This window comes from Delphinus delphis, chromosome 9 (genome assembly GCF_949987515.2).
Source record: "Delphinus delphis chromosome 9, mDelDel1.2, whole genome shotgun sequence".
Taxonomy (NCBI): Eukaryota; Metazoa; Chordata; class Mammalia; order Artiodactyla; family Delphinidae; genus Delphinus; species Delphinus delphis.
Genome location: NC_082691.1, coordinates 61,121,105 through 61,139,436, shown reverse-complemented (window position 1 = coordinate 61,139,436; position 18,332 = coordinate 61,121,105). Strand labels below are relative to the sequence as shown.

The 18,332-nt window shown below is 41.4% G+C and overlaps 1 protein-coding gene across 2 annotated transcripts in view; it reads left to right on the top strand.

Annotated features, from left to right (window-relative positions):
* Window positions 1-18,332, top strand: part of SCRN1 (secernin 1) — a 61,720-nt gene that overhangs the window by 5,085 nt on the left and 38,303 nt on the right. For both annotated transcript variants that reach the window (XM_060020662.1, XM_060020661.1), the window contains exon 2: window positions 14,499-14,658. In XM_060020662.1, the coding sequence (XP_059876645.1) occupies window positions 14,500-14,658 (159 nt within the window). In that variant the 5' untranslated portion in view covers window position 14,499. The remainder of the gene's footprint in view (window positions 1-14,498; window positions 14,659-18,332) is intronic.

The following is an 18,332-nucleotide window of genomic DNA, read 5'->3' as shown; positions in this document are numbered from 1 at the left end:
TTTTAGCTCCATTTTCCCTTAGGTTGCACATGGTGCTTATAGGTGGTTAGGGGCTCAGATTACATATCGATAATTCATATGACTTCTTAAAAGTCCTAGTTAAAATGATGGAGTGATCAAAGGCTCTTCTGAATCTTTTTCTGCTCTCAAAATGAAACCTTAGTGTATTTTAAAATTGCACTTAGCAGTGCCTAGCGACCTGAAAGAATTAAATGAAATGTCTTAAAATGTCCTTTCTTGAGCACTGAAGTAATCAGATTTTAAAAAATAATTAAAAATCCAATAAAGTAATATGAGCTTGTTATAGAGAAATTTTAAATGACATAAGTAGATGAAATGTGAAGTTTCTATCTCTATAGCCCACATTTAGTCCCACTTTCAACTCTCAGTTAGATATTAATCCTTCCAGGTCCTTGTTTTTCCTTCCTCCGTTCCTCCCTCCCTCCCTTCCTTCCTTCCTTCCCTCCCTCCTGTCTATCTATAGTATATACTTATAAATATTTGCATAAGTGGGGATATTCACACCCACATATATATGTATTTACATACACACACTAATATGTTCATATATATGTATATGGGTTCCTTTTTGATAATAAAATGGGATACATTTCCTAATGGTAAGAACACAGCAAATGAGTCTAGCATTAATGGGCATTTACAAAGTAGTTTTTAAGTCCGTTTTGCTAGATGTAAAGTAACCCTGTGGTTTCATACTAGCAAGATTTAAATTTCTTCTGTAGGAAATGAATGTTTAGCTGATTTTTTTGCAGGGACAGAGTGTAAACCACTGTTTTAAGAGTGATTGGGAAGATTTTTTAAAATCCCAGTTTACAGCATTAACAGGTAGTATCAAATCATATTACTGGGAAAAGATGAGAATAGACAATCCATTATTTATATGGGAGAGGAAAACAGATGGTGGGAATAGGAAGGTCATCATTCAAAGCAACCTTGCCAAATTAGTGGACACAATGGCAGCAATGTCAGAAATGAGAACACAAGGAAATGAAAGAACCCTAGATGTGGCTTGTTCAGTAGCTCCCAGGTCTTTCCCACAGGGAATGCTTTTGGCAGCTAACCACATACCTGCCTATTTCAAACACATTCTTCTTCCTTTATCTCCATAATCATTACATTCCCAGAACCCTAATCTTTAAGAACCAACCTTTCTTGAATGTTTCTCTATTCCAGATACTCTGCATCTATTACCACACTTAATCCCCATAACAGTACATAGTAGACATCATGGCCATGTTTTATAGATGAAGAACTTAGTAGTTGGAGGAGCTACACCCGGAATCTGGGTCTATCTGACTCTTTCTTAAAAAGCCATAATGTAACCTCTTGGATAGATTATTCTGACTGCACAGGTCGAATGTATACTATTAATGTGATGTAAGTCATTTTCTTTCTTTCTTTATATTACTGTAAAAGATGGAAAACTGTCTTTCAACCTGCTGTGTATTGGAAAACATCTTCCTTAGAGTGAACTTGATCTGACTATATTTTTCTAATTTGGCTAGCTTGAATGAAAAATGAATCCCACTTGTACTCTTTATCTACTACTTCCTACATTAAAAAACCTGTTGTATCTATGAGAAACGGATGCCATTCAACTAATCCCTTCTCTTCCCCTCACTCTAAAATTCCTAGAAGCTCTGCAAAAGTGATACTCACGCAGCCTGAGTTTTCTTTTACGTGGTACCATATTTTAAATGCACCAGAGTGATGAACAGATCACTGGGTGTAGTGGAGTTTTTGAAGGGGGGCCTTGAATTCACATGTGTCCCAACATTGAATGGACACAGAATAAATAATGAGCCATATATATCTACAGCATTATTTTTCAGATGTGTAAGGATTCTATTACCAGTTAGTACATACAAATGCTTTGAAAGTGTTACTAAATTCATAACATATATTCATTACATATTTTTCCCAACCAACTACACTCACTCTTATGTGGGGTGTCTATGAAAATTTTTTGATGTTAAAAAGTTGGGAAACATGTTAGAATATTTCACATTATAGAGAAATGCTGGAGTGATTTGAAGAATACTTTTGTTAAGTGACCAGTTACCCCCTAATTTATCCTATGAAGCAATGTAGATTTTGAAGCACAACATTCCACTTGACTATAAAAAAGTCTACGTTTCCTTAGTTATTAAGCTGTCACGTGAATCATTAAGTTGGACATTTTTCTTTATTCATATTTCTCATTGTCACCATATCTCGAAAATTAGGCAAAATCAGATGTGGCCAAAAGATAAAATGAATTCATTTGCCATGACTGAACTGTGGGGTTCTCCTTAATCCCCGAGTCTCTGCCTTATTGAAAGGCCATGTTTATTAGCGGCAATATATTGAGAAAATAGATTATTTCTATTGCAACTCTTCCTCTTCTTCTTTTTTTAAAGTATTTTCATCACAGATTCTGTATTTTCATGTGGGAAGTTTGAAAGTGCCTGAATATATATAGGTTAAGAAATTGCCTGTGTTTCTGCAACCCAGCAATTAAGAGTCATTTTCTTAAATTACTCTTAAAAATTTTGTTGCATTTCCTTATGATCTTTTTGCATCATCTATCTATATAATATACATAATTTGAATGATACCGTATATAACTTGTGTGACCTCTTTTTATTTCACCAGCTTGTTCTTGCATATTGATAGATTTCCCAGCTTTCCATGATATGTACAGATAGCAAATTAAATATCATACATTTGTTTTGTTTTGTTGCTGTATTCTTATGATCATCTAAGTGGCTGTATTTTGGGAGAGGGTGATGCACCAGCAGTGGTCCATTAAATTGTCAGGGGTCACGGTGAAGTTGAGTAGTTGTTAATTACCTGGAACTTTGGTTTTACAAATTTGAAATAGACACTCTTTTCATTTCCTCTAGCTAATCACCTAAATTGCAGTAGTTTTGGAGTGGAAGAGCAGATCAGTTTGTGATCATTTCAGTCATTAAGAAAAAAGCATCCAAAGGATATTTCTTTGCAGGTCCTACTGATTTAGAAATATTCAGCTACATGAAATGATGTCTAGCTCTTCCTTTTTTCTGGCTTAAATTCTTACTTTCTATCCAAGGCAGAGGAGTCATGGTCATTACCAAATCATTTACCTTGCATCTATGTTAAATGAAGAATGCTTTTTTTTTTCCAAAAAAAAGGTATTTTTAAAGATTTGGGTGAGACTTTATTTCTTTAAAATAGTGAAAACTGCAAAACATTTAAGTAACAATTAACAATCCAAATCTTCCTGATTATCATGTAGTGTGATTAGTCTGATTTCCCAGTTTTAAAGCCAAAGACCAAGAAAACGTAGCCTCCTACATCTTTATTTGTCATACTTCTCTCAAGTTACCCAGGGGTGGGTTTCACCACCTTCGTCTCGAAGGCAGAGAGTATTGCTGCCAATGCTGTTGCTGAATTCAGCAACATTCAATTAAAATTAAATGGTTTCCTTAGAAATAAAATTGAGAAGCAAGATGGCAGAAAGTTGATGGCCCTTGCCTAAAGGGAGCTTATTGTAATCTTGTATGTGTGTGTTGAAAGTTTCCACACTGAAAAAAAAAAAAAAAGAAAGCTGGGCAGAAAAAAATGAATAGTACTTTAGAGAAGCAAAGAGGTTTAATAACCTATAACTGGATATTCCATATCAGTCTGAACGGACTGCATCAGAATCACCTGGGCATTTGTTAAAAATATTCTTACTGGGAACTCAGCTCAGACCCACTGAATCAGAATCTCCAAGGAGGGGATGACTAGGAATCTGCTCCTCAGACCATCATTTTGATGTGTGGTCAAATGTGAATCCCGTGTATTGAACCACAGCTTGGGAGCACCTTGTCAGAATCAGATTTTCCTGCTCTTTTTCTCTCATTGAAGATGAAATATCGATACCCCTTCCCCTTCATTTGTTCAACAAACATTTGTTGAGGTCTTATTATGTGCCAGTCTTTGCGCGAGGTGTCAGGGAAATAAGGATTTACATACATGTCCTTGCCCTCATGGGGCTGATAGTCTAAAGAGCAGAGACAGGCGTTTTAAAACTTGAGGGAAAGAGATATAGCAAGGTAGAGGAAACCAGGGGCTTGCCTCTTCCCCCAGTGCGCTAATATACCAAGCCAACTGAAATCCTTCCCCGTCCTCCGTGCCCCCGGTAATCCTTCCTTAAAGAGATATCTGAGCCCCCAAATAACTTACTCATAAGTTATGACTCCAAGAAAGCATTTCCTATATTAGATCAGTCTAGTGCTATTTCTAACCTTAAAAGAATTTTAAACATCTTATCATATGCATTACTTCTTAAGTAAAGAGAACAGTATGATAAACCACTATGTACCCATCACTCAGCTTCAGTTATTTTTATTACCTAGAGAATCTTGTCTCATCTGAATTTCCCACCCTTTCTCCTCACCCTGGATTACTTTCATTATATCATTTCACATGGAAATATTTCAGTATGTATTTCTAAAAATATAGGCTCCTTTTTTCGGACATAAATAGAATATCATTGTGTCTAAGAAATGAACAATAATTCCTTAGTATCATCAAACATTCAGTGCATTTATGTTTTCCCAACTGTCTTTTGTTTTAAATTTACTTTTTGGCCGCGCTGTGTGGCCTTCAGGATCTCAGTTCCCCAACTAGGTATTGCACCTGGGCCACAGCAGTGAAAGCCTGGAATCCTAACCACTAGGCACCAGGAAACTCCAAATATTATAGTTTTTTTTTTTTTTTTTGGCCACGCAGCATGGCTCACGGGATCCTAGTTCCCCGACCAGGGATTAGCAGCAAAAGTGCAGAGTCGTCACCACTGGACCGCCAGGGAATTCCCCTCAACTGTCATAAAATTTTTGTACAGTTTGTTTAAATCAGGATCTAAATAAGTTCCACTTATTGCAGTTGGTTGATACATCTCTTAAGTAACTTTGTCTCTTCCTCTTTTTTTTCTTGCGGTTTTTGTTGAAGAAGTCAGATTTGTCCTATAGAGTTTCTCATAGTCTAGATTCTGCTGATTTCATCCCCATGGTGTCATTTGTATTCTCTGTAAACTGATGGTTCAATCTAGAGGCTCCACCATTCCAGTCTGATCCTTTAAGCACATTTTAGTTGCACATTGGAACGTGAGTGTGTCTGTGAGCCAGGGGCAAACCATTGGTGAGATGGTGAAGGAGCATAGTAGGGATTGGTGCAAAAGTGGCACACGCATCCCCAGTGAGTAGTAGGAGGGAGGAAAAGGAACATTTATTGAGCATCCCGCTGTATACGGCCACAGGACCGGGTACTTTGCATACGATCTCAGATAAACACATGTGTTGTGTTGTGTATGGAGGATCAGTCCCATTTTCATGCGGAGCTCAGAGAGAGTTCATAACCTGTCTGTTTCCCAGGGTTAGTGGGTGGAGTCAGGATATGAACAAGAGTCTGTTTGTCTCTAAAGTATGTCCTTCTCTTGCCTCTGTACACATGGGGCTACAGGGCCAACCAGGCATTGTAAATGAGCACAATTGACCTGACACTGAAAAAAAGAAAGAACAAAAAAAGCAACAGCCCAAGGCTGATAATAGGCAGCGCTTCCAGTGGCCTCAGTGTTGGGAAGTGGAGAGGACTGTGGCAGGAGCCCCCCTCAGCTCCAGTCCTGCTGTCATGTGGATCCAGTGTTGCTAGGTCTTTTGAGTTTTCAAGAGACGCTAAGCATCTGAATTTCTGTGGAAAATCTCTAGATTTAAAAATGTTAGCTGCTAATTCTGACTTAAAAAAAAAAACCCACACTGTTCAGGCCAGTGCTCTGGACCAAACCAAATGAATGTGCAGCCTGCCACCCCCGTACCTCCCCATGCTGCTAGGAAGTATGTCTGCAGAAGAGTGGCATTGAAGACTGCCTGAGTCAGCTGTCAGAGGTAGGTGTGCCCTTGGCCTTAGAGAAAGGAAATAGTAAGCAGCTCTTAAAAGACATCAGGTGACAATGGAGCACATCTTCAAAAGGTGAGAGAGCCTTTAGATACTGTAAAGAGAAAGCCAAGTTTCTGAAGTCTCATCTGTTCAGATCAGACCTTGACAAAGGAACAGCCTTCATCATGTAACTTTCTTCACCCTCACGGTGATGCGTCCTTACTGTGCCCCAGACAGCATTCTGAGCACTTTATGTTTCAGCTCATTTGAACCTCACCGCAACCCTGTCATTATCCCTGTTACAGAACGGTAACACGGGGCTGAGATTCGAACCCAGGTTGCCTCCAAAACCTGCTTCCTTACTTAATACCCTATGTGGTCGTTCTTCCATTAGGTAGTTCCTCATTCAAGGCATAGAATGTTAGAAGCTGGAAATCACTGGCTGTGGAGCCCTAAAGCTTTATGCTCTACTGTCTTGAGCTTTCAGTGAAACAGAAGAATCTTTCTTTTTTTCAGGCAGAGCTTGATGAGTCTGAGCTAATTTACGTACCTTTCATCAGCTGGCGTTTACATCTCAATTCAGGTAGATAATTCCTTTTCCAAACACCTATTTATTCTTTACTATCTCAATAGCAGATATAGGACAGGAAAATAAATTTATAAGTGAGTATCATTTGTCCTGTTTTCAGTTCAGTGGGAATGTCAACAGTTTAAAAAATGACTTTATTGATAAGTAATATAACATAATAAAATACATTCTTCTTTGCTTTTCTGGAAGGAGGTGATTCATAGACGTTGGCTTTAAGCTTACCCAATCTTCTCAGTAAAGCTGGGAGCTTGGAGAGTAAGGACATTTGGGTTTCATTTCTTGTGCAAGTAAAGGTACTTTGTCACAGTTATTTGCAAGAGAGTTAATAAGCCTATAGCGTATATAGACAGTCATTTTCTTCCTCTCAGGCAACTCAAGCCTTCCTTATTACTGGGTATGGTGACTAACGAGGGCCTCTGCAGCTTCACTGAGATAAAAGGGCAGGGCAGTTTGGCATTCAGGCAAAGAAAACCCCTACGTGGCTTGGAGCATTCATGCCCTTCAATAACTACTCGCTGAACTTGAAGACAAAGACCTTCTTTCCCATGCAGCTTCCTCCCTCCTTGTCTAGACATTCTGTAAGCAGTCTCCTAGTTACAGGGGTGCAGTGCTCCAGCCCCCCAAGCCTGTACCCAGCCTCCTATCACCAGTCGGAGGGTGGATGTTGGGAGATGCAGCTCCTGTGCTGTGAGCTGCAGGGACTCTGGAGTTATAATTCCCAAGAGGAAGTCATGAATCCTGAAAGGACTTTGATAAGGACAGTGATGGTTAGAAATTGAGCTTAGGGGTACTTTACCACAGCTGATAGCACGATATCTAAAGCTGTCCAGTCCAGTTTTGTAGCTTTGAGCCACGTGAGGCTATTTGATTTAAAAAAAATGTTAATTGTGGTAAAAATACACGTAACATAAGATTTACCATTTTTAAGTGTACAGTTTAGTTGTGTTAAGAATATTCATATTGTTGTGCAACCCATCCCCAGAAATTTTTCATCCTGCAAAACTGACACTGACACTGTGTACCCATTAAACAGCTAACTCTCTGTCCTCCTCCCCACTCCCACCCCTGCCTGATCCAGCCCCTGGTAACCACCATTCTACTTTCTGTCTTTATGAATTTGACTACTCTAGGGACCTCATATAAGTGAAATTACACAGTATTTGCGTTTTGGGGACTGGCTTATTCTACTTAGCATAAAGTACAGATAAACGTACTTTGAAATATTCTTAACAAATACTTCCTAGGACATACCTGTAAGTTTAATTGTCTGTGGGGGTTAAATTGGAGTGTTTCATTAATTGGAACTGTTAGTTTATTGCTAACCTGGCAAGAATCCTAATTGGTATTTACCACAAAGAAGCCTATTCAGTAGACTTGCTCTTTAAGCCTGTTGCTTTTAAAGATTTTTACTTGAAATAGTAAGAGAGAAATGTTATATTGCAACCCAGTACATACATATACTTATATGTGTATATCTGAGCTTAAAGTTTCTTGCACGAGTGCTTACTCTTACTATGTGAGATGCACACGTTCTTTTCTAAAAAATGCTGATCTTGTCCACTATATTGATTTCATAACCCACAAACGGGCCACAACATGGAATTTGGAAAACACTGCTATAGACATTCCTGGGTTCAGTTTTAGGCCTGTAGTATAACCCTGTACCCACATCCCCACCTCTGGATCCCTGTGGTTCAGAAGACAGCTTCAGAATTGTGCCTCAAAGCAAGCAAGTTAAGAAAAAAGCCATCAATCATGGCTTTATTTCCGAGTAAGCTTTGTTCACTGATTTTAATGCTGGCTTAAGTAGAGTGTAGTTATAGAAAATTCATTATTGAATGGTTATACTGTTTTCCAAAGCTGAGTATAAATCATTAAAAAAGTCTATGTAATAAATTTCTGCATTAGCATGTGTGATTGGGAGTTGAATTTTAGTTTATTTTTCTTCGTGGAAGAGATTATGACATTTCATAATGCTGTATAAGATTATAGAGGGAAAGGGAGAAAAATGGTAAAGTCGGTTTTTTGTGTCATACATGAATGATTTAACAGTTTATAAAAATCCTGTAAACAGAGATTTCAAAATGCATGTTTTATACAGTATATAGATGAGTTAACTTTTCAGATTTTTTAACCTGGTATGTTAGCCAGTATTTTGACAAATAATGGGAACAAAATTGAGATTCCTGGAATTAGTTTCAAAAGAATTTCATCTCAGGGTGAGCAGAAAATTGGCTTTCTGATGGGCCAGTTTTTCTTTTCCTGTTTAAGGAGGCGACTGCAGGAGGCCTGCCCGCTATTTGTGTAAACTAATAGTAATGAAAATTTGTGTACTCCCTGAGTAACTCTGAATTGGGCAGGCTGTAAAGAAAAAAAAAAAAAAGGAAAACAAAGTACTAGAGAATAACTATAATAATGCTGAATAAAAAACTTGTCCTGGGCTTCCCTGGTGGCGCAGTGGTTGAGAGTCTGCCTGCTGATGCAGGGGACACGGGTTCGAGCCCTGGTCTGGGAGGATCCCACATGCCGCAGAACAGCTAGGCCCGTGAGCCACAACTGCTGAGCCTGCGCGTCTGGAGCCTGTGCTCCGCAACAGAGGCCGCAACAGTGAGAGGCCCGCGCACCGCGATGAAGAGTGGCCCCCGCTTGCCGCAACTGGAGAAAGCCCTCGCATGGAGACGAAGACCCAACACAGGAAAAATAAATAAATAAATAAATTAATTAATTAATTAAAAAAAAAAAAAAACTTGTCCTAACTATAACTCAAATAAGAATTTGCCACTTGTGAAATTTTAGATGTTGGGACATAGAAATAGAACCAAATTTTTTCCTTAAAATAAAATTCCTAAATCGGTAATATCCCCTGGGTTTATTTTTTTTAATCTTTTGTGTGTGATTATATAAGTATAAATACTTGTAGGAAAATTGAAAACAAAGGAAAATATAAAAAAACACAGAAAGAATTTAGTGGTCAGGCTACCACTTCTGGTCTTTTTCTATGCATATTTTCATGTAGTTAAGATAATTTTTTTAAAATAAATTTATTTATTTTATTTATTTATTTTTGGCTGCATTGGGTCTTTGTTGCTGCTCGCGGGCTCTCTCTAGTTGTGGGGAGCAGGGGCCACTCTTCGTCGCGGTGGGCAGGCCTCTCACTGCGGTGGCCTCTCCCGCTGCGGAGCACGGGCTCTAGGCACGCGGGCTCCAGCAGTTGCAGCATGTGGGCTCAGTAGTTGTGGCTCACGGTCTCCAGAGCACGGGCTCAGCAGTCATGGCGCACGGGCCCAGCTGCTCCGCGGCATGTGGGATCTTCCTGGACCAGGGCTCGAACCCACGTCCCCTGCATCGGCAGGCGGCCCCTCAACCACTGCGCCACCAGGGAAGCCCTAAGATAATTTATTTTGGACACCCCCCCTCACCTCCCCAAACCATTTCTCCATGCAATTAAAAACTCTTCACACACACACACACAAAAAAAACTCTTCACAAACATTTTAATGGTTTTATAGTATTCTACCATATAGATGTAACATAAATTTTTAGCCACTTCTCTGATGCTGGACAGTTAAGTTTCCATCAGTTTTTCACCTGTATAAATACCGCTGTAATGCACACTTTTGTGCATGAATCTTGTCTATATTCCTGATCATTTCCTTAGAGTAGATACACAGAAATGGAACTCCCTTTCATCTACTGCTCTGTCTCCTCCCTGTCACAGCCAACTTCTTTGAAAAGCTATCTGTGTGCACTGGCTCCATTTCCTTCCTAAAACCTGGCTTAAAAGCCTTCAGTGGCTTTAGTGTTTATTATGGGACAGACATTAAAGTCCCTGCCGTTGCCTTCAAGACCCAACATGAACTAGCCTCTCTCCCTGCGTCTCCAGCCTCTTCCCCGTTACCTCGGGCTCAGCCACACTGGCTATTGGATGTAATGGCTCCTTCCCCTTTCTCCAGCCACAGGGGCTTCAAACCTGCATAGCCTCCTTCTGGAATAGTCTCACTCCCCCACCCATGTGTCCTTTGTGGACTATAAGGTAAGGTATCTACTTAGAGGAAATGGTTGGAAGTTTGAAGAGAAGTGAAAATCTCAAAAGTGCATTTAGGAGTTAAAGAGAGGAATTGTCCAGACAAAGTACACAAGGGGTTTCCAGGTAGCAATGAGGGCCACTTTCCGGGTATATTCAGAGTCAGGAATGTGAGCTTCACATCAAGGGAAATGGAATTGTCCTCTAGGGCTATGATCACCTTTAGCTTCTGGAGAAAAGAGCTTTGCTTAAACTCAGTTCACCTGATGAGTTCAGTATCCACTTCCTGTGTTTATTTTTCTCAGTCTTGTAGCATTGTCCTACCTCCTCTTGACTAATTCAGTTTATGTGGGTGATAGCACGATTTGTCATAGAATAAGTGGAGGACTTTACAAATAAATACTTTTGGGGTCATTGGAAACCTCACTGTGAAAGTCCTCATTTCTGGGTTTATTGGGAAGTTGTAAAGTGGCTCTGTTCAGTAGGATTTCTACTACCCACCTGTGGCTATTTAAATTGAAATGAATTAAAATTTGTAATAAAATTAAAAATTTAATCCCTTAATTACACTAACTACACGCCGATAGCCACTTGAGGCTGGTGGCCACCGTATTACACAGTGGAGCTGGAACATTTTCGTCATTGTAGAAAGTTGTGAACAGCACTGATCTAGAGAGCAGACAAGGGTCCAGCGAAGTCATCTCTGAGGCTAGTCGTTGTGTAGAATGGTGATCCAGGAAAGGTAATGGACAGTTGGCTTTGGCTAGTTTGCTACAGGTTGTGATACACAGTTTATGGGTTCATCTAACATTAAAAAAAATGACATAAAAATTCTGCTCCCTTCTGGCATTCCCAGTCATTCCCAAAATTCAGCAGAAAAGCCAGTTTCTCTGGGCCCACATATCCCTGGGCTTCCTTTGCCTATGTATTCGTCATGGTCAAGTGACTCAGATGACCTGCTGACCAAGCAGATGTCCAAGCTGAAGAATAAGTGCTAGTCAAAAACTCCTAGGGGCAGGACAGGAATAAAGACACAGACATAGAGAATGGACTTGAGGACACGGGGAGCGGGGAGGGTAAGCTGGGACGAAGTGCGAGAGTGGCATGGACTTATATACATTACCAAATGTAAAACAGATGTTAGTGGGAAGCAGCTGCATAGCACAGGGAGATCAGCTCCTTGCTTTGTGACCACCTAGAGGCGTGGGATAGGGAGGGTGGGAGGGACACGCAAGAGGGAGGGGATATGGAGATGTATGTGTATATGTATAGCTGATTCGCTTTGTTATACAGCAGAAACTAACCATTGTAAAGCAATTATACTCCAATAAAGATGTTAAAAAAAAGAAGAAAGAAAAAAAAGATTTATCTGTTATTTACTTATTAATTTATTTTTGGCTGTGTCGGGTCTTAGTTGCAGCATGTGGGATCCTCGTTGAGGCATGTGGCATCTTTCGTTGTGACGTGCAGGCTCCTCGTTGTGGTGCGTGGCCTTCTCTCTTCCTGTGGTGTGCGGGTTTTTCTTTTCTTTGGTTGCGGCACGCAGGCTTCAGGGTGCGTGGGCTCTGTAGTTGTGGCATGCGGGCTCAGTTGCCCCACGGCATGTGGGATCTTAGTTCCCTGACCAGGGATCGAACCTGCGTCCCCCACGTCGTAAGGTGGACTCTTCACCACCGGACCACCAGGCAAGTCCCAGATTTTTACTGTTTTTAAGGATCGAGTAAAGTAAGGTTCTGCTCATAGATCAGACACCAGCACTTTTGACATGGCCCAACAACGGGGGCAGAAGGGAAGTCCTATTACATACGAGAGTCATACAAACACAGGACAACGCGTTCTTTCCCGATCTTACCTTCTTCTGGGTCTGTTTCACTTGATTTGGCTCAGCCAGCAATTCTTCCCACCTCCAAATTCTAGGAATCCTCTATAAAGGCATTTTATCTTATAATTATTGTAGGTCTTCCTTACACATACAGAGTCTTGGTTTATTCCTCTCTACCCCTCAAGTTTGAAGATAATGTGGTTTTGTGAAAATGGGAAAGGTTAAGAGGAGGAAGAACTGGAGTCCCTTTTATTTTCTTGCCTTTTCTTTCCCCCAAAGGGGCTAGGGGCTATTTTCCTGAGCTAGGAGGGAATTATTTGCAGAGTTATGGACTACCTACTTCTCTGTGCCCTGGGGAGGGACCTGTCATAAGCACTGCCAGGAGGAACTCTGGCAGCCCGGGGTGTGTGTACACAGACTGCCCTGAAGTAGCCTGGATGTAGACGTAGCAATATGGTTCCTCACAAAGATGTTTCTAAACGTAGAATGTTGCTGACTCTGTGACTTGATAACTGGTCCAGTAATGAGTGAGGGGAGTTGATTTTGATTGGCTTGCTCAACAGAAATTTTGAGACACTGCTCTATTTAAGTGGTCAAAACCCAAAGAAAATATCTCGTATACTCACGTAGCCTCTACAAGTTGCAAAATATGTTCTCAAGAATCATTTCATTTGATGCTCATAATACATCTGTGGGCTGGGGCAAAACATGAGGCTCAGGGCTTCCCTGGTGGCGCAGTGGTTGAGAGTCCGCCTGCTGATGCAGGGGACACGAGTTCGTGCCCCGGTCTGGGAAGATCCCACATGCCGCAGAGCAGCTGGGCCCGTGAGCCATGGCTGCTGAGCCTGCGCGTCCGGAGCCTGTGCTCCACAACGGGAGAGGCCACAACAGTGAGAGGCCCGCGTACCACAAAAATAAAAACCCAAAAAACAAAACAAAAAAATCCATGAGGCTCAGAGTGGTAAAGTGATTTGCTCAAGGTTACACAGCTAGTAGGTGACGAGGCTGAGTTTTGAATGCCAGTTGCTTTTCTGAGAATATTGCTTTACTTCTCATTTATATTTTAATGGAGAAGCAGATGGTAAGGATAGTTCCTGATGCTCCAGTGGGATGGATGATGAAGCTGGCTGCTGAGACAGGGAACGTTAGGAAGGGATCCAGTTTAGGGAAAATGATGAACTCAGCTTTGGATATCAGGTAGGCTGGGTCTGTGGGTCAGGAGCTCAAGGAGAGAACTGAGCTGGAATTATATATGTAGGTCACTGGTTCGTAAATGACAAGCGAAGCTCTGGGCATGGATGAGTTTTCCCAGAAAGAAAAGAGCATTAAATGAGGAAGGAAGGGCCAAGCAGTGAGGATGCTTGATGGCCAAGTAGAAGAGAACTAGCCAGCCCAGGAGCAGTTAGAGAGGCGGGAGGAAAGCCAAAAGGTGCTTGAGTGTTATGTCGTTGAGGTAGAGAAAGATATATATCAAAGAGTGGCGTATCTTTCGGTTTACTTCCAGACCCATTTCCCCACGAGCACCTCAAAAACTATCATATGGCAGCCGTGCATCTCTAGATCAGAGGCACTTCTGCAGTGCACTGTTACAAGGCATATTTATTTATTTTTGTATTGCTGTGACAGATGGCAGCATGTGTGTTTTCTGCCTGGAACAATAACCTTTCCATTCTCCTGCGTCCTTGCACTTTTGGCTGTCACTGCGGTCTGTGGCGAACCTGAGATCCTTTATTCCCACAGAGTACTAAACAATATCTGGTGTCAGTGGTTTTGTGATTCTACTCCAGACACCCCACCTTCATTTGCCAGCTGGGCGCTCTTTTTTTTTTTTTTTTGCGGTACACGGGCCTCTCACCGCTGCGGCCTCTCCCGTTGCGGAGCACAGGCTCCGGACGCGCAGGCTCAGCGGCCATGGCTCACGGGCCCAGCCGCTCCGCGGCATGTGGGATCTTCCCGGACCAGGGCACGAACCCGTGTTCCCAGCATCGGCAGGCGGACTCTCAACCACTGCGCCACCAGGGAAGCCCCAGCTGGGCTCTCTTAATGAGCTCGCTTCACACAGTTCAATACTAGAACTCTCTTAGTGGGTGAAATATGTTTGAAGAACTCACCGGTGGAACGTTCCATGTTAGGCCTGCTTCCATTCTCTCTCTTTTCAGGATGGCTTTAGCTCCTCCAAGTTACTGTTTTGTGGCCTTCCCGCCACGTGCGAAGGACGGTCTGGTGGTATTTGGGAAAAATTCAGCTCGGCCCAGGGACGAAGTGCAAGAGATTGTGTATTTCTCAGCAGCTGATCATGAACCCGAGAGCAAGGCTGAGGTAAGTCACGTGTTACTGTCTCTCACTTAACATGTATTCTCTTTCTCTGGCTTTGTCCAGCACCTTGATGTCTTAACCTGGAAGCCTGCTCACAAGTCAGAACTGTCATGTGGGTTCTGTTGATTCCTGTTTCCATTCAGGTTTGTTCATAGCCTTAAAAACAGGGTCACATGGAGAATTCTACATTCGTTGGTATGGCCCATGTTTTATACTTAAGTAAAATATTTACACAATTCCAAAGTCAAATCTATGAAATAAGATATATTCATAGAAGTCTAGCTTCTACCTTTGTATCATTCACTCCATTGCCTTTTTCTTCTATAGGTGATCATGTTTTGGAAGTTTGGGGGTTTATCCTTCCATTTAAAAAATTACATATTAATATATGGAGTAAACTACACACACATACATATCCATATGAATGTTTATCCCAGTCCCTTTCCTCCCTTCTTAGATGGATGGTAGCATGCTATATACACTTTTCTCCACTTTGCTCTTTTCAACTAAAACTGTATCTTGCAGGTCACTCCATCTGGTCTCTAAAGAGATTCTTCATCCCTCATTTGCGGCTGTGTAGTATTTCATTCTGTGGATGTAATCAGACTTTAATCAGTCCCATATTGCTGGACATTTGGGTTGTTTTCCTGTCTTTTGCTCTTACAAATAGTGCTGAAGTGAATAATAGCCTTGTGCATCTGTCACAGTATCTGGTCTTGGTTTATATATTTTTATCATGTTCAAAATTATCCACCAGTTCTTATTTCGAGTGCTTAGTCAGTATTTCTTTGGAATAGGTGCCTAGAAATGGGATTTCTGAGTCACAGGGTATGTAAATAGGTAATTTTTGTTAGATATGGTCAAATCTCCTTCCATAGCTGGTGTACCGTACCGTTTTGTGTTCCCACCAGCCATGTAAGACGGTGCCTGTTTGTTCATATTCCCAGAGTGTGTTGTCAAACTCTCATGATGGCTATCTCATGTTAGTTTTACATTCTGCTCTTTTACTAAATTCTTTTATTGGTTGTGTCAGCTTTTATTATTCTCTTGGGTTTTCCAGGTATGTTGTTATAAAACCTGCAAATAGGGATTGTTTGATTGTTCTTACATCTCTAATTATTTTCTTGTTTGTTTGGCTTATAGCTTGGTTTCAGTATTAATAGTGAGGGAGATAATGGATATCTTTGCCTTTGTTCCTGACCTGAGCGGGGGACAGCCTCTAGTGCTTCCACATTAAGTAAGATGCTGGTTTGGGAACAGAGATTTATATAGTTTTGTCATGTTAAAAAGTATACATCAATTCATACTTTGATTGCTTTTAAATCCTCAAGAATAGGTGTTGCATTTTGTTAGAGATCTTTCCAGTGATTATGGAGATAATCCCCTGATTTTTTTCTTCCTATTTAATGATAAGTTGAACCATCTTTGCATTCATGGAATAAACTTCTTGGTTATGGTATATTTAGTTGTATGTGTTTAAATTGTAATTGTTTGTTGAAGGATGAAGAATTTGGATGAAAAAAATGGGAGCTAGTAGATTAACAAACTCTTGCCCCTGACATCATCTGTATTCTTTGATGTTCTATGCTTTACAAAATAAACTGATTTTTCTGGTGACTGTGCTAGGTTTTAAGTGAGTATTCATCAGTGCGTATTTCATTTTCTTATCTGAATCTTTATCTGTTTCGATCCTTTAAAAGCATTAAGCATCACCAGAGCAACAGAACTCTACAAGGAGCTGCTTATGCGAGGTGAATTCAACAGAGACACTGAGACGAACAGGCAGAGTGCATGAGTCTGTGGTCGAGGCAGCGGCAGACTGGCTCCCACAGGATATTCGCCAGAACCGCTTGCCTCTCGTGTTGCACCACTAACTTGGTCCAAGCCCCTAAGCTTCAGCGGGACCTTCCTTTCATACAGGCAGAAAAGAGTGCTAGGTTCTCTGGCGCTCATGCTAGCTTTTAAATGGGTATTCAGTAATGTTTGAATGTCCATGTTGTTTGCATCTGAATGTTTCTTTCTGTTCCTGGAACAGAGTGGACTCGGTATGGATGAAGTTGGCTTGGTTTGCGTTGTTACTGACCTTCCCTGTCTGTCTTCCCTAAATGTTTCTTTTTCCCAGAGAGTCATGCAAAACTGAAACAACACTTTGATTTTCATGTGGGCAGATTTAATTTCCCAAAGATGGCTATACGAAATCCCATTCCACATGTACTTCTCACAGTGTGATAGACACGCCTCCGTGGAGTGGAGGGTTTATGCCCCCCCCACCCCTGCCACGAATCTTGGTGAGGACTTCCGATGGCATCATGCAGTGAAGCGTGACGGAGGTGATGCTGTGTGACCTCCAGGGCTGGGTCATAAAAGGATTCAGCTTCCACTCATCTCCCTCTTTTGGAACTCTAGCCCTAAGATCCCAGGCGCCATGCTGGGGGGAACCCAAACACCCATGTACACAGACCATGGGGTGGGGCCCACGTGGAGAGCCTGCAGCTAGTGTCAGCTGCCAGATGTGTGAGTGAATGACATTTCAGTGATTCCAGACCTCAGGCTCTGTGGAGTAGAGACACACCATCCCTTCTGTGTCCTGTCCAGACTCCTGACTCATCAAATTCACGAACATAATAAACGGTTGTTTTACACCACTGGATTTGGGGTCATTTTTTAGCAGCCATAGTAACTACAATATTGTACAAAGCCTTTTATAAATATGGCTGAAATAAATATTTTAGAAAAAATTTGTTTTCTTTTTTGGGGAATAGGTTAAATAAGTCTGTATTTTACTCACGGTTACAGTCATTTTAGGAAATAGACTAGATTCCTTTCACCAGTTAACCTATGGTATATTAATGCTCAGATACACTATAGGTTACATTATGTCCCTTTGCATAAATAAGTGCAGCTTGATACATACCAGAGTTAGTCCCTAAGGCAGCCCTGACCTTTTTTCTGAGTTGCATATCTGTGTTCTGAGTCGCCTCTGCACGTTTCCACATCCATACTCTGCAGGTAAAATAACTCTAGGGATCCAAAACCAAATTCACTTTCCCCGCCTCATTTGTTCCCCTAACAGCGCTATCGTCTGCCGCATCGTTTAATCTAGAAACCAGACAGAAGCGCTGACCCCCGTTTTCCCACTTCTCTGTGGATGCACGGGGGTGGCTGTCACTGCGTCTTGTTGCTTCCTCTCCTGTGTCCCCACCTCCACTCCACGGCCCCCAGCTCATTCACACCCACCCCCATCTCCCTTCGGCTTTAATCTGCTTATTGGTGCCCAGGTCTCTTTCTCCTGAATTCTGTTCCCTGCAGGGTCACCGGAATTTTCTTTCCAGATCACAGCTTTGTCATTGCCTTGTTTAAAAATGTTTGGTTGCTTATAGGATGAGAGTCCAGGCTGATTTGTATGCCATTCACAGCTCTTCCTGATTGGCACCCACCCTGCTCACTTTTCTTTCTTTTCTTTTCAATTAATAGACAGTTTCAGAGCAGATTTAAGTTTCCAGAAAAATGAGTATAAGTACAGAGAGTTCTCATATAACCCCTCAACTCCCCCCAACCCCCTGCCTCCCAGTTTCCCCTGTTATTAACATTTTGCCTTAATATGGTGCATTTGTTACAATTGATGAGGCTGTACTGATACATTATTATTAACAAAGGCAGTAGTTTACATTAAAGTT